The 16,516-nt window shown below is 41.5% G+C and overlaps 1 protein-coding gene across 5 annotated transcripts in view; it reads left to right on the top strand.

Annotated features, from left to right (window-relative positions):
• Positions 1-16,516, top strand: part of ANKRD6 (ankyrin repeat domain 6) — a 215,981-nt gene that overhangs the window by 179,921 nt on the left and 19,544 nt on the right. For all 5 annotated transcript variants that reach the window (XM_060114597.1, XM_060114600.1, XM_060114598.1 and 2 more), the window contains 2 exons: positions 19-204; positions 666-818. In XM_060114597.1, the coding sequence (XP_059970580.1) occupies positions 19-204; positions 666-818 (339 nt within the window). The remainder of the gene's footprint in view (positions 1-18; positions 205-665; positions 819-16,516) is intronic.

Here is a 16,516-nt window from a genome sequence, read left to right as displayed (position 1 = left end):
TCGCCTTCTCTCCCACAGGCGTCAGCGTTTTCTGACCCCACCCCACCAGCAGACCAGCAGCCTGGACAGCAGAAGAGCTCGCACACTCACAGTCACCCTAAAAAGAGGCCCAGGCATCGCTGTTCACCACCAGCCGCCCCCCACGAGTTCAGAGCGTACCAGCTCTACACGCTGTACCGGGGCAAGGATGGCAAAGTGATGCAGGTACCTGCCGGGCCCTGTCAGGGCAGGACTGTAGGCCGTAAGCGAGGTGTCTGTGTAACCCTGTTGCTGGGGGCTAGTGTCCACTTTTGGCGGTGACTACAGAAGGCATGAGCTTTGAAGATCAGCCAGCTGGCCCTCCCCACCTAAACTGTGCAGTACCCTCCTGCCACTTAGGCCTGGAGAGCACAGGGATGTTATAAGGCTCTCTGCACCATCCTTAGGTGACTGCATAGATAATCTTGAGGCCGGATAGTGGATAAAAGCAGCTTGAGGACTGGGACCATATGTTACACTCTCTGAATCTTCTTAACATCTACGGAGCCAAGGCTTGGCCTGTCAGTCCAAAGTTACCACAGGGATGAGTCTCCTCCATCACGTGTGGTCCCCTGGTGGACTGACAGACACATATTTTCAGAAGGAACGAACCACTTGGATTGATGCCTTTTTGTCTTCCCTCTTAGGCACCGATAAACGGCTGTCGATGTGAACCCCTGATCAACAAGCTGGAGAATCAGTTGGAGGCGGCTGTGGAGGAGATCAAAGCAGAGCTGGTGTCCGTTCAGGATAAGATGAACGCAAAGCTGGGGCACATGGAGAATAAGACCCAGCACCAAGTAAGCGGTGGCCATCCTTCTCATGGCATGGTGTCCCGGTAGAAACTGAAATCAGACCTCAGCACACCTTTCTGTTCTGCAGACTCTGTCCTGAGCGTGTCGGGCAGGCTGTCAGGGAAAGAGACCTGTGATTTCTTTTTTTCCCCTAATTTCATTTCTTTATACAGCAGGTTCTTATTCGTTATCCATTTTATACACATCAGTGTATACATGTCAATCCCAATCTCCCAATTCATCCCACCACCATCCCACCCTCCCACCGCTTTCCCCACTTTGTGTCCATACATTTGTTCTCTACATCTGTGTCTCTGTTTCTGCCCTGCAAACTGGTTCATCTGTACCATTTTTGTACGTTCCACATATATGCGTTAATATACGATATTTATTTTTCTCTTTCTGATTTACTTCACTCTGTATGATAGTCTCTAGATCCATCCACGTCTCTACAAATGACCCAATTTCATTCCTTTTTATGGCTGAGTAATATTCCATTGTATATATGCACCACATCTTCTTTATCCATTCATCTGTTGATGGGCATCTAGGTTGCTTCCATGACCTGGCTATGTAAACAGTGCTGCAGTGAACATTGGGGTGCATGTGTCTTTTTGAATTATGGTTTTCTCTGGGTATATGCCCAGTAGTGGGATTGCTGGGTCGTGTGGTAGTTCTATTTTTAGTTTCTTAAGGAACCTCCATACTGTTCTCCATAGTGGCTGTATCCATTTACATTCCCACTAACAGTGCAAGAGGGTTCCCTTTTCTCCACACCCTCTCCAGCATTTATTGTTTGTAAATTTTTTGAGGATGGCCATTCTGACTGGTGTGAGGTGATACCTCATTGTAGTTTGGATTTGCATTTCTCTAATGATGAGTGATGTTGAGCATCCTTTCATGTGTTTGTTGGCAGTCTGCATATCTTCTTTGGAGAAATATCTATTTAGGTCTTCTGCCCATTTTTGGATCAGGTTGAGCTGCTTGTATATTTTGGAGATTAATCCATTGTCAGTTGTTTTGTTTGCAAATATTTTCTCCCATTCTGAGGGTTGTCTTTTCATCTTGTTTGTAGTTTCCTTTGCTGTGCAAAAGCTTTTAAGTTTCATTAGGTCCCATTTGTTTATTTTTGTTTTTATTTCCATTACTCTAGGAGGTGGGTCAAAAAGGATCTTGCAGTGACTTAGGTCATGGAGTGTTCTGCCTATGTTTTCCTCTAAGAATTTTATAGTATCTGACCTTACATTTAGGTCTTTAATCCATTTTGAGTTTATTTTTATGTATGGTGTTAGGGAGTGTTTTAATTTCATTCTTTTACATGTAGCTGTCCAGTTTTCCCAGCACCACTTATTGAAGAGACTGTCTTTTCTCCATTGTATATCCTTGCCTCCCTTGTCATAGGTTAGTTGACCACAGGTGCATGGGTTTATCTCTGGGCTTTCTAACCTGTTCCATTGATCTATATTTCTGTTTCTGTGCCAGTACCATATTGTCTTGATTACTGTATCTTTGTAGTATAGTCTGAAGTCAGGGAGTCTGATTCCTCCAGCTCCATTTTTTCCCCTCGAGAATGCTTTGGCTATTCAGGGTGTTTTGTGTCTCCATACAAATTTTAAGATTTTTGTTCTAGTTCTGTAAAAAATGCCATTGGTAATTTGATAGGGATTGCATTGAATCTGTAGATTGCTTTGGGTAATATAGTCATTTTCATAATACTGATTCTTCCAATCCAAGAACATGGTATATCTCTCCATAAGTTTGTATCATCTTTAATTCCTTTCATCAGTGTCTTATAGTTTTCTGCATACAGGTATTTTGTCTCCCTAGATAGGTTTATTCCTAGGTATTTTATTCTTTTTGTTGCAGTGGTAAATGTGAGTGTTTCCTTAATTTCTTTTTCAGATTTTTCATCATTGGTGTATAGAAATGCAAGAGATTTCTGTGCATTAATTTTGTATCCTGCAACTTTACCAAATTCATTGATTAGCTCTAGTAGTTTTCTGATGGCATCTTTAGGATTCTTTAGGTATAGTATCATGTCATCTGCAAACAGTGACAGGTTTACTTATCCTTTTCCAATTTGGATTCCTTTTATTTCTTTTTTTTCTCTGATTGCTGTGGCTAGGACTTCCAAAACTATGTTGTATAATAGTGGTGAGAGTGGACATCCTTGTCTTGTTCCTGATCTTAGAGGAAACGTTTTCAGTTTTTTACTGTTGAAAATGATGTTTGCTGTGGGTTTATCATATATGGCCTTCATTATGTTGAGGTAGGTTCTCTCTATGCCCACTTTCTGGAGAGTTTTTATCATAAATGGGCGTTGAATTTTGTCAAAAGCTTTTTCTGCATCTATTGAGATGATCATATGGTTTTTCTTCTTCAGTTTTTTAATATGGTGTATCACATTCATTGATTTGCATATATTGAAGAATCCTTGCATCCCTGGGACAAATCCCACCGATCATGGTGTATGATCGTTTTAATGTGTTGATGGATTCTGTTTGCTAGTATTTTGTTGAGGATTTTTGCATCTAAATTCATCAGTGATATTGGTCTGTAATTTTCTTTTTTTGTATTATCTTTGTCTGGTTTTGGTATCAGGGTGATGGTGGCCTCGTAGAATGAGTTTGGTAGTGTTCCTTCCTCCGCAATTTTTGGAAGAGTGTGAGAAGGATGGGTGTTAGCTCTTCTCTAAATGTTTGGTAGAATTCACCTGTGAAGCCATCTGGTCCTGGACTTTTGTTTGTTGGAAGATGTTTAATCACAGTTTCAATTTCATTACTTGTAATTGATCTGTTCATATTTTCTATTTCTTCCTGGTTCAGTCTTGGAAGGTTATACCTTTCTAAGAATTTGTCCATTTCTTCCAGGTTGTCCATTTTATTGGTGTAGAGTTGCTTGTAGTAGTCTCTTAGGATGCTTTGTATTTGTGCGGTGTCTTTTGTAACTGCTCCTTTTTCATTTCTAATTTTATTGATTTGAGTCCTCTCCCTCTTTTTCTTGATGAGTATGGCTAATAATGGTTTATCAATTTTGTTCATCTTCTCAAAGAACCAGCTTTTAGTTTTATTGATCTTTGCTATTGTTTTCTTTGTTTCTATTTCATTTATTTCTGATCTGATCTTTATGATTTCTTTCCTTCTGCTAACTTTGGGTTTTGTTTGTTCTTCTTTCTCTAGTTCCTTTAGGTGTAAGTTTAGATTGTTTATTTGAGATTTTTCTTGTTTTTTGATGTAGGCTTGTACTGCTATAAACGTCCCTCTTAGAACTGCTTTTGTTTCATCCCATAGGTCTTGGATCATCGTGTTTTCATTGTCATTTGTCTCTAGGTATTTTTTTAATTTCTTCTTTGATTTCTTCAGTGATCTGTTGGTTATTTAGTAACGTATTGTTTAGTGTCCATGTGTTTGTGTTTTTTATGTTTTTGTCTCTGTAATTGATACTAATCTCACAACGTTGTGGTCAGAAAAGATGCTTGATACGATTTCAATTTTCTTAAATTTACTGAGGCTTGATTTATGACCCAAGATGTGATCTATCCTGGAGAATATTCCGTGCGCACTTGAGAAGAAAGTGTAATCTGCTATCTTTGGACGGAATGTCCTATAAATATCAATTAAATCTATCTGGTCTATTGTGTCATTTAAAGCTTGTGTTTCCTTATTAATTTTCTGTTTGGATGATCTGTCCATTGGTGTAAGTGAGGTGTTCAAGTCCCCCACTATTATTGTGTTACTGTCAATTTCCTCTTTTATAGCTGTTAGCAGTTGCCTTATGTATTGAGGTGCTCCTATGTTGGGTGCATATATATTTGTAACTGTTATATCTTCTTCTTGGATTGATCCCTTGATCATTATGTTGTGTCCTTCCTTGTTTCTTGTAACATTCTTTATTTTAAAGTCTATTTTATCTGATATGAGTATGGCTACTCCAGCTTTCGATTTCCATTTGCATGGAATATCTTTTTCCATCCCCTCGCTTTCAGTCTGTATGTGTCCCTAGGTCTGAGGGGGTCTCATGTAGATAGCACATATATGGGTCTTGTTTTTGTATCCATTCAGCAAGCCTGTGTCTTTTGGTTGGAGCATTTAATCCATTCACGTTTAAGGTAAGTATCGATATGTATGTTCCTATTACCATTTTCTTAGTTGTTTTGGGTTTGTTATTTTAGGTCCTTTTCTTCTCTTGTGTTTCCCACTTAGAGAAGTTCCTTTAGCGTTTGTTGTAAAGCTGGTTTGGTGGTGCTGAATTCTCTTAGCTTTTGCTTGTGTGTAACGCTTTTGATTTCTCCGTCGAATCTGAATGAGATCCTTTCTGGATAAAGTAATCTTGGTTGTAGGTTCTTCCCTTTCATCACTTTAAATATGTCATGCCACTACCTTCAGGCTTGTAGAGTTTCTGCTGAGAAATCAGCTGTTAACCTTATGGGAGTTCCCTTGTATGTTATTTGTCATTTTTCCCTTGCTGCTTTCAGTAATTTTTCTTTGTCTTTAATTTTTGCCCGTTTGGTTACTATGTGTCTCGGTGTGTTTCTCCTTGGGTTTATCCTGTATGGGACTCTCTGCACTTCCTGGACTTGGGTGGCTATTTCCTTCCCCACGTTAGGTAAGTTTTTGACTATAATGTCTTCAAATGTTTTCTAGGGTCCTTTCTCTCTCTCTCTCTTCCTTCTGGGACCCCTATAATGTGAATGTTGTGTTAAATGTTGTCCCGGAGGTCCCTTAGGCTCTCTTCATTTTTTTTCATTCTTTTTTCTTTATTCTGTTCTGCAGCCGTGAATTCCACCATTCTGTCTTCCAGGTCACTTATCTGTTCTTCTCCCTCAGTTATTCTGCTATTGATTCCTTCTAGTGTATTTTTCATTTCAGTTATTGTACTGTTCAACTCTGTTAAACTTTTCTTGTATCTTCTTGATCTTTGCCTCCATTCTTTTTCTGAGGTCCTGGATCATCTTTACTATCATTATTCTGAATTCTTTTTCTGGAAGGTTGCCTATCTCCACTTCATTTAGTTGTTTTTCTGGGGTTTTATCTTGTTCCTTCATCTGGTATATAGCCCTCTGCCTTTTCATCTTGTCTATCTTTCTGTGAATGTGGTTTTTGTTTCACAGGCTGCAGGATTGTAGTTCTTCTTGCTTCTGTCTGCCGTCTGGTGGATGAGGCTATCTAAGAGGCTTGTGCAAGTTTCCTGATGGGAGGGATTGGTGATGGGTAGACCTGGGTGTTGCTCTGGTGGGCAGAGCTCAGTAAAACTTTAATCTGCTTCTCTGCTGATGGGTGGGGCTGGGTTCCCTCCCTGTTGGTTGTTTGGCCTGAGGCAACCCAACACTGGAGCCTACCTGGGCTCTTTGGTGGGGCTAATGGCGGACTCTGGGAGGGCTTACGCCAAGGAGTACTTCCCAGAACTTCTGCTGCCAGTGTCCTTGTCCCCACAGTTAGCCACACCTACCCCCCGCCTCTGCAGGAGACCCTCCAACACTAGCAGGTTAGGTCTGGTTCAGTCTCCTATGTGGTCACTGCTCCTTCCCCTGGGTCCTGATGTGCACACTACTTTGTGTGTGCCCTCCAAGAGTGGAGTCTCTGTTTCCCGCCAGTCTTGTCGAAGTCCTGCAATCAAATCCTGCTAGCTTTCACAGTCTGATTCTCTAGGAATTCCTCCTCCCATTGCCAGACCCCCTGGTTGGGAAGCCTGACATGGGGCTCAGAACCTTCACTCCAGTGGGTGGACTTCTGTGGTATAAGTGTTCTCCAGTTAGTGAGTCACCCACCCAGCAGTTATGGGATTTGATTTTATTGTGATTGAACCCCTCCTACCGTCTCATTGTGGCTTCTCCTTTGTCGTTGGATGTGGGGTATCTTTTTGGTAAGTGGCAGTGTTTTCCTATTGATGATTGTTCAGCGGTTAGTTGTGATTCTGGTGCTCTTGCAAGAGGGAGTGAGAGCATGTCCTTCTACTCCGCCATCTTCCAGATGATGTGTGATTCCTTTAAAGGCATTGACTTAACATTTTTTAGGAGCATGTTTAAATTGCTTCTGATTATAAAAATAACATACCCATTATGGAGCATTTTTTAAAAATATGAAAACTAGGAAGGAAAATAAAATCACCTATAAGCCCACTATGAAGAGAAAGCACTATTAATGTTTGGGTTTATTTCCTTCCAGTCTTTTTATGTCTGTGTGCTTTTTTTTTTTTTTTTTTGCGGTATGCGGGCCTCTCACTGCTGTGGCCTCCCCCGTTGCGGAGCACAGGCTCCGGACGCGCAGGCTCCGGACGCGCAGGCTCAGCGGCCATGGCTCACGGGCCCAGCCGCTCCGCGGCATATGGGATCCTCCCAGACCGGGGCACGAACCCGCATCCCCTGCATCGGCAGGTGGACTCTCAACCACTTGCGCCACCAGGGAGGCCCTGTCTGTGTGCTTTACACCCGTTTCCCACTGTACACTAAAGTAATATAACCATGTCTGTCTTGTTTTATTTTGCCAACTTTATTTTGAAAGTTGGCATATATACAGAAAACTCGAAATGATAGCTTAATGAATGCTTGTTCACTCTTCACCTAGGTTCAACCAGTCGTTACTATGTTGCCACGTTTGCTTTGTCTCTCTCACACACTTTTTGTTCTTTTGCTGAACTGTTTGAGATTTAGCTGTAGACTGTCCTGACCCCTCACCTCTAAGTACTCCAGAGCACATTGACTAAGAATGAGGATTTTGTCCTTCCTAACACAGTACCATTTTCACATCTGAGGAAATTAACACTAATTGCATAATATCCATCCATATTCAGATTTTCTTATTTCTCCCCAAATATTTGTTTTTATTGTTTTTCTTGTTTTTTTTTAATTTTATTTTTTTATTTTTATTTTTTTACTATTGGCTGTGTCTTCATTGCTGTGCGCAGGCTTTCTCTAGTTGTGGCGAGCAGGGGTTACTCTTCGTTGCGGTGTGCAGGCTTCTCATTACGGTGGCTTCTCTTGTTGTGGAGCATGGGCTCTAGAGCGCAGGCTCAGCAGTTGTGGTGCACAGGCTTAGTTGATCCACAGCATGTGAGATCTTCCCAGACCAGGGCTCGAACCCATGTCCCCCGCACTGGCAGGAAGATTCATTTTTTTTTTTTTTTTTTTTTACATCTTTATTGGAGTGTAATTGCTTTACAATGGTGTGTTACTTTCTGCTTTATAACAAAGTGAATCAGTTATACATATACATATGTTCCCATATCTCTTCCCTTTTGCATCTCCCTCCCTTCCACCCTCCCTATCCCATCCCTCTAGGTGGTCACAAACCACTGAGCTGATCTCCCTGTGCTATGAGGCTGGTTCCCACTAGCTATCTGTTTTACGTTTGGTAGTATATATATGTCCATGCCACTCTCTCACTTTGTCACAGCTTACCTTTCCCCCAGCCCATATCCTCAAGTCCATTCTCTAGTAGGTCTGTGTCTATATTCCCATCTTACTCCTAGGTTCTTCATGACCATTTTTTTTCTTATATTCCATATATATGTATTAGCATACAGTATTTGTTTTTCTGATTTCACTCTGTATGAAAGATTGTAGGTCCATCCACCTCACCAGAAATAACTCAATTTCGTTTCTTTTTATGGCTGAGTAATATTCCATTGTATGTATGTGCCACATCTTCTATATCCATTCATCTGTTGATGGACACTTAGGTTGTCTCCATCTCCTGGCTATTGTAAATAGAGCTGCAGTGAACATTTTGGTACATGACTCTTTTTGAATTATGGTTTTCTCAGGGTATATCCCCAGTAGTGGGATTGCTGGGTTGTATGGTAATTCTATTTTTTTTTTTTTTTTTTTGTGGTACGCGGGCCTCTCACTGTTGTGGCCTCTCCCGTTGTGGAGAACAGGCTCCAGACGCCCAGGCTCAGCGACCATGGCTTACAGGGCCAGCCGCTCTGCGGCACGTGGGATCCTCCCAGACCGGGACACGAACCCGTGTCCCCGTCATCTGCAGGCAGACTCTCAACCACTGCGCCATCAGGGAAGCCCTATTTTTTGTTTTTTAAGGAACCTCCATACTCTTCTCCATATTGGCTGTATCAATTTTCATTCCCACCAACAGTGCAAGAGTGTTCCCTTTTCTCCACACCCTCTCCAGCATTTATTGTTCCTAGATTTTTTGATGATGGCCATTCTGACTGGTGTGAGATGATATCTCATTGTAGTTTTGATTTGCATTTCTCTAATGATTAATGATGTTGATTAATGATGTTGAGCATTCTTTCATGTGTTTGTTGGCAATCTGTATATCTTGTTTGGAGAAATGTCTATTTAGGTTTTCTGCCCATTTTTGGATTAGGTTGTTTATTTTTTTGTTATTGAGCTGCATGAGCTGCTTGTAAATTTTGGAGATTAATCCTTTGTCAGTTGCTTCATTTGCAAATATTTTCTCCCATTCTGAGGGTTGTCTTTTGGTCTTGTTTATGGTTTCCTTTGCTGTGCAAAAGCTTTGAAGTTTCATTAGGTCCCATTTGTTGATTTTTGTTTTTATGTCCATTTCTCTAAGAGGTGGGTCAAAAAGGATCTTGCTGTGATGTATGTCATAGAGTGTTCTGCCTATGTTTTCCTCTAAGAGTTTAATAGTGTCTGCCATTACATTTAGGTCTTTATTCCATTTTGAGCTTATTTTTGTGTATGGTGTTAGGGAGTGTTCTAATTTCATACTTTTATATGTAGCTGTCCCACTTGTCCCAGCACCACTTATTGAAGAGGCTGTCTTAAAATCCACTGTATATTCTTGCCTCCTTTATCAAAGGTAAGGTGACCATATGTGTGTGGGTTTATCTCTGTGCTTTCTATCCTGTTCCATTGATCTATATTTCTGTTTTTGTGCCAGTACCATGCTGACTTGATTACTGTAGCTTTGTAGTATAGTCTGAAGTCAGAGAGCCTGATTCCTCCAGCTGCATTTTTTGCTCTCAAGATAGCTTTGGCTATTCGAGGTCTTTTGTTTTTCCATACAAATTATACAATTTCTTTTTTTTTTTTTTTTTTTCTTTTTGCGCTATGCGGGCCTCTCACTGTTGTGGCCTCTCCCGTTGCGGAGCACAGGCTCCGGACGCGCAGGCTCAGCGGCCATGGCTCACGGGCCCAGCCGCTCCGCGGCATATGGGATCCTCCCAGACCGGGGCACAAACCCGTATCCCCTGCATCGGCAGGCGGACTCTTAACCACTGCGCCACCAGGGAGGCCCTGAAATTTCTTGTTCTAGTTTTGTGGAAAATGTCAGTGGTAGTTTGATAGGGAATGCATTGAATCTGTAGATTGCTTTGGGTAGTAGAGTCATTTTCACAATGTTGATTCTTCCAATTCAAGAACATGGTATATCTTGTCATCTATTTGTATCATCTTTAATTTCTTTCATCAGTGTCTTATAATTTTCTGCATACAGGTCTTTTGTGTCCTTAGGTAGGTTTATTCCTAGATATTTTATTCTTTTTGTTGCAATGGTAAATGGGAGTGTTTTCTTGATTTCACTTTCAGATTTTTCATCATTAGTGTATAGGAATGTGAGAGATTTCTGTGCAATAATTTTGTATCTTGCTATTTTACCAAATTCATTGATTAGCTCTAGTAGTTTTCTGGTAGCATCTTTAGGATTCTCTATGTATAGTATCATTCATCTGCAAACAGTGACAGCATTACTTCTTCGTTTCCGATTTGGATTCCTTTTATTTCCTTTTCTTCTCTGATTGCTGTGGCTAAAACTTCCAAAACTATGTTGAATAAGAGTGGTGAGAGTGGGCAGCCTTGTCTTGTTCCTGATCTTAGTGGAAATGCTTTCAGTTTTATACAATTGAGGATGATGTTGGCTGTGGGTTTGTCATATATGGCTTTTATTATGTTGAGGAAAGATCCCTCTATGCCTACTTTCTGCAGGGTTTTTTTCATAAATGAGTGTTGAATTTTGTCAAAAGCTTCCTCTGCATCTATTGACATGATCATCTGGTTTTTCTCCTTCAGTTTGTTAATATGGTGTATCACGTTGATTGATTTGCATATATTGAAGAATCCTTGCATTCCTGGAATAAACCCCACTTGATCATGGTGTATGATCCTTGTAATGTGCTGTTGGATTCTGTTTGCTAGTATTTTGTTGAGGATTTTTGCATCTACGTTCATTGGTGTTCTTGGCCTGTAGTTTTCTTTCTTTCTGACATCCTTGTCTGGTTTTGGTATCAAGGTGATGGTGGCCTCCTAGAATGAGTTTGGGAGTGTTCCTCCCTCTGCTATATTTTGGAAGAGTTTGAGAAGGATAGGTGTTAGCTCTTCTCTAAATGTTTGATAGAATTCACCTGTGAAGCCATCTGGTCCTGGGCTTTTGTTTGTTGGAAGATTTTTAATCAGAGTATCAGTTTCAGTACTTGTGATTGGTCTGTTCATATTTTCTATTTCTTCCTGATTCAGTCTCGTCAGGTTGTGCATTTCTAAGAATTTGTCCATTTCTTCCAGGTTGTCCATTTTATTGGCATAGAGTTCCTTGTAGTAATCTCTCCTGATCCTTTGTATTTCTGCATTAACAGTTGTTAGTTCTCCTTTTTCATTTCTAATTCTGTTGATTTGTGTCTTCTCCCTTTTTTCTTGATGAGTCTGGCTAATGGTTTGTCAATTTTGTTTATCTTCTCAAAGAACCAGCTTTTAGTTTTATTGATCTTTGCTCTTGTTTCCTTCATTTCTTTTTCATTTATTTCTGATCTGATCTTTATGATTTCTTTCCTTCTGCTAACATTTGGGTGTTTTTGTTCTTCTTTCTCTAATTGCTTTAGGTGCAAGGTTAGATTGGTTTTTTGAGTTGTGCCCTCTTTCGTAAGGTAGGATTGTATTGCTATAAAGTTCCCTCTTAGAACTGCTTTTGCTGCATCCCGTAGGTTTTGGGTCATCGTGTTTTCATTGTCATTTGTTTCTAGGTATTTTTTGATTTCCTCTTTGATTTCTTCAGTGATCTCTTGGTTATTAAGTAGTGTATCGTTTAGCCTCCATGTGTTTGTATTTTTTACAGATCTTTTCCTATAATTGATATCTAGTCTCATAGCTTTGAGGTTGGAAAAGATACTTGATATGATTTCAGTTTTCTTAAATTTACCAAGGCTTGATTTGTGACCCAAGATATGATCTATCCTGGAGAATGTTCCATGAGCACTTGAGAAAAATGTATATTCTGTTGTTTTTGGATGGAATGTCCTATATATATCAATTAAGTGCATCTTGTTTAATGTATCATTTAAAGCTTGTATTTCTTATTTATTTTGATTTTGGATGATCTGTCCATTGGTGAAAGTGGGGTGTTAAAGTCCCCTACTATGATTGTGTTACTGTCGATTTCCCCTTTTATGGCTGTTAGTATTTGCCTTATGTATTGAGGTGCTCCTGTGTTGGGTGCATAAATATTTACAATTGTTATATCTTCTTCTTGGATTGACCCCTTTATCATTATGTAGTGTCCTTCTTTGTCTCTTGTAATAGTCTTTATTTTAAAGTCTATTTTGTCTGATATGAGAATTCCTCCTCCAGCTTTCTTTTGATTTCCATTTGCATGGAATATCTTTTTCCATCCCCTCACTTTCAGTCTGTATGTGTCTCTAGGTCTGAAGTGGGTCTCTTGTAGACAGCATATATATGGGTCTTGTTTTTGTATCCATTCAGCCAGTCTGTGTCTTTTGGTGGGACCATTTAATCCATTTACGTTTAAGGTAATTATCGATATGTATGTTCCTATTCCCATTTTCTTAATTGTTTTGGGTTTGTTATTGTAGGTATATTCCTTCTGTTGTGTTTCTTGCCTAGAGAAGTTCCTTTAGCATTTGTTGTAAAGCTGGTTTGGTGGTGTTGAACTCTCTCAGCTTTTGTTTACCTCTAAAGGTTTTAATTTCTCCATCAAATCTGAATGAGATCCTTGCTAGGTAGAGTAATCTTGGTTGTAGGTTTTTCTCCTTCATCACTTTAAATATGTCCTCCACTCCCTTCTGGCTTGCAGAGTTTCTGCTGGAAGATCATCTGTTAACCTTATGGGGATTCCCTTGAGTGTTATTTGTTGTTTTTCCCTTGCTGCTTTTAATGTTTTTTTCGTATTTAATTTTTGATAGTTTAATATGTGTCTTGGTGTGTTTCTCCTTGGATTTATTCTGTATGGGACTCTCTGTGCTTCCTGGACCTGATTAAGTATTTTCTCTCCCATATTAGGGAAGTTTTCAACTATAATCTCTTCAAGTATTTTCTCAGTCCCTTTCTTTTTCTCTTCTTCTTCTGCGACCCCTATAATTCGAATGTTGGTGTGTTTAATGTCCCAGAGGTCTCTGAGACTGTCCTCAATTCTTTTCATTCTTTTTTCTTTATTCTGCTCTGCAGTAGTTATTTCCACTATTTTATCTTCCAGGTCACTTACTGTTCTTCTGCCTCAGTTATTCTGCTATTGATCCCATCTAGAATATTTTAAATTTCATTTATTGTGTTGTTCATCATTGCTTGTTTCCTCTTCAGTTCTTCTAGTTCCTTGTTAAGTGTTTCTTGCATTTTCTCTATTCTGTTTCCAAGATTTTGGATCATCTTTACTATCATTATTCTGAATTCTTTTTCAGGTAGACTGCCTATTTCCACTTCATTTATTAGGTCTGGTGGGTTTTTACCTTGCTTCTTCATCAGCTGTGTGTTTTTCTGTCTTCTCATTTTGCTTATCTTACTGTGTTTGGGGTCTCCTTTTTGCAGGCTGCAGGTTCATAGTTCCTGTTGTTTCTGGTGTTTGTCCCCAGTGGCTAATGTTGGTTCAGTGGGTCGTGTAGGCTTCCTGATGGAGGGGACTAGTGCCTGTGTTCTGGTGGATGAGGCTGGATCTTGTCTTTCTGATGGGCAGGTCCACGTCTGGTGGTGTGTTTTGGGGTGTCTGTGGCCTTATTATGATTTTAGGCAGCCTCTCTGCTAATGGATGGGGCTGTTTTCCTGTGTTGCTAGTTGTTTGGCTTAGGGTGTCCAGCACTGTAGCTTGCTGGTTGTTGAGTGAAGCTGGGTGCTGGTGTTGAGATGGAGATCTCTGGGAGATTTTCGCTGTTTGATATTACATGGAGCTGGGAGGTCTCTTGTGGACCAGTGTCCTGAAGTTGGCTCTCCCACCTCAGTGGCACAACACTGACTCCTGGCTGGAGCACCAAGGACCTTTCATCCATATGGCTCAGAATAAAAGGTGGAAAAAATAGAAAGAAAGAGGATAAAATAAAATAAAGTAGAGTTAAATAAAATAAAGTTATTAAAATAAAAGAAATTATTAAGAAAAAAATTTTTTAGAGTTAAAAAAAAAAAAACAGGCAGACAGACCCCTAGGACAAACAGTGAAAGTAAAGCTGTACAGACAAAATCTCACAGAGAAGCATACACATACACACTCACAAAAAGAGAAAAAGGGGAAAAAATAATGTATCTTGTTCCCAAAGTCTACCTCTGCAATTTGGGATGATTCGTTGTCTATTCAGGTATTCCACAGATGCAGGGTACATCAAGTTGATTGTGGAGCTTTAATCTGCTGTTCCTGAGGCTGCTGGGAGAAATTTACCTTTCTCTCCTTTGTTCGCACAGCTCCCGGGGTTCAGTTTTGGATTTGGGCCCACCTCTGCGTCTTGGTCACCTGAGGGCGTCTGTTCTTCACTCAGACGGGGTTAAAGGAGCTGCTGATTCGGGGGCTCTGGCTCACTGAGGCCACGGGGGAGGGAGGGGTACGGATGTGGGGCGAGCCTGCGGAGGCAGAGGCCGGCGTGACGTTGCACCAGCCTGAGGCGCGTTGTGCGTTCTCCCGGGGAAGTTGTCCCTGGATCCCGGGACCGTGGCAGTGGCGGGCTGCACAGGCTCCAGGGAGGGGAGGTGGGGATAGTGACCTGTGCTCGCACACAGGCTTCTTGGTGGTGGCAGCAGCAGCCTTAGCATCTCATGCGCGTCTCTAGGGTCCGCGCTGTTAGCCGCGGCTCGCGCCCGTCTCTGGAGCTCCTTTAAGTGGCACTCTTAATCCCCTCTCCTCGCGCACCAGGAAACAGAGGGAAGAAAAAGTCTCTTGCCTCTTTGGCAGCTCCAGACTCCTTCCCGGTCTCCCTCCCGGTTAGCCGTGGCGCACTAGCCCCCTGCAGGCTGTGTTCATGCCGCCAACCCCAGTCCTCTCCCTGCGATCCGACCGAAGCCCGGGCCTCAGCTCGCAGGCCCCGCCCGCCCCAGCGGGCGAGCAGACAAGCCTCTCGGGCTGGTGAGTGCCGATCAGCACTGATCCTCTGTGCGGGAATCTCTCAGCTTTGCTCTCCGCACCCCTGTGGCTGCGCTCTCCTCTGCGGCTCCGAAGCTTCCCCCCCGCTGTCTCCGCCCACGAACGGGCTTCTAGTGTGTGGAATCCTTTCCTCGTCACAGCTCCCTCCCACTGGTGCAGGTCCTGTCCCTTTTCTTTTGTCTGTTTTTTTCTGTTTTCTTTTGCCCTACCCAGGTACGTGGGGAGTTTCTTCCCTTTTGGGAGGTCTGAGGTCTCTGCCAGCATTCAGTGGGTGTTCTATAGGAGCAGTTCCATGTATAGATGTATTTATTTATTTATTTTTTTTACATGTTCATTTGAGTACAGTTGCTTCACAGTGGTGTGCCCCGTAACAAAGTGAATCAGTTATACACACACACACGCTCCCACATCTCCTCTCTGCCGCGTCTTCCCTTCTCCCACCCTCCTCCTCCCACCCATCCAGGTGGTCACAAAGCACCGAGCTGATCTCCCTGTGCTATGCAGCTGCTTCCCACTAGCTATCTATTTTACATTTGGTAGTGTATATATGTCCATGCCACTCTCTCACTTTGTCACAGGTTACCCTTCCCCCTCCCCATATCCTCAAGTTCATTCTCTAGTAGGTCTGTGACTTTATTACCATCTTACCCCTAGGTTCTTCATGATATTTTTTTCCCCTTAGATTCCATATATATGTGTTAGCATACGGTATTTGTCTTTCTCTTTCTGACTTACTTCACTCTGCATGACAGACTCTAGGTCCATCCACCTCACCACAGACAACTCAATTTCGTTTCTTTTTATGGCTGAGCAACATTCCATTGTATACATGCGCCACATCTTCCTTATCCATTCATCCGATGATAGACACTTAGGTTGTCTCCATCTCCTGGCTATTGTAAATAGATCTGCAATGAACATTGTGGTACATGACTCTTTTTGAACTATGTTTTTCTCAGGGTATATGCCCAGCAGTGGGATTGCTGGGTCATATGGTAGTTCTGTTTGTAGTTTTTTAAGGAACCTCCATACCGTTCTCCACAGTGGCTGTACCAATTCACATTCCCACCAGCAGTGAAAGAGGGTTCCCTTTTCTCCACACCCTCTCCAGCATTCATTGTTTCCAGATTTTTTGATGATGGCCATTCTGGCTGGTGTGAGATGATATCTCATTGTAGTTTTAATTTGCATTTCCCTAATATTTAATGATGTTGAGCATTCTTTCATATGTTTGTTGGCAATCTGTACATCTTCCTTGGAGAAATGCCTACCTAGGTTTTCTGCCCATCTTTGGATTGGGCTGTTTGCTCCTTTGTTTTTGAGCTGCAGGAACTGGCCGTAAATCTTGGAGATTAATTATTTGTCAGTTGCTTCATTTGCAAATATTTTCTCCCATTCTGAGGGTTGTCTTTTGGTCTTGTTTATGGTTTCCTTTGCTGT

The sequence above is a fragment of the Mesoplodon densirostris genome, chromosome 12 (genome assembly GCF_025265405.1).
Source record: "Mesoplodon densirostris isolate mMesDen1 chromosome 12, mMesDen1 primary haplotype, whole genome shotgun sequence".
Lineage (NCBI taxonomy): Eukaryota > Metazoa > Chordata > Mammalia > Artiodactyla > Ziphiidae > Mesoplodon > Mesoplodon densirostris.
This window is presented reverse-complemented; position numbering and strand designations above follow the sequence as displayed.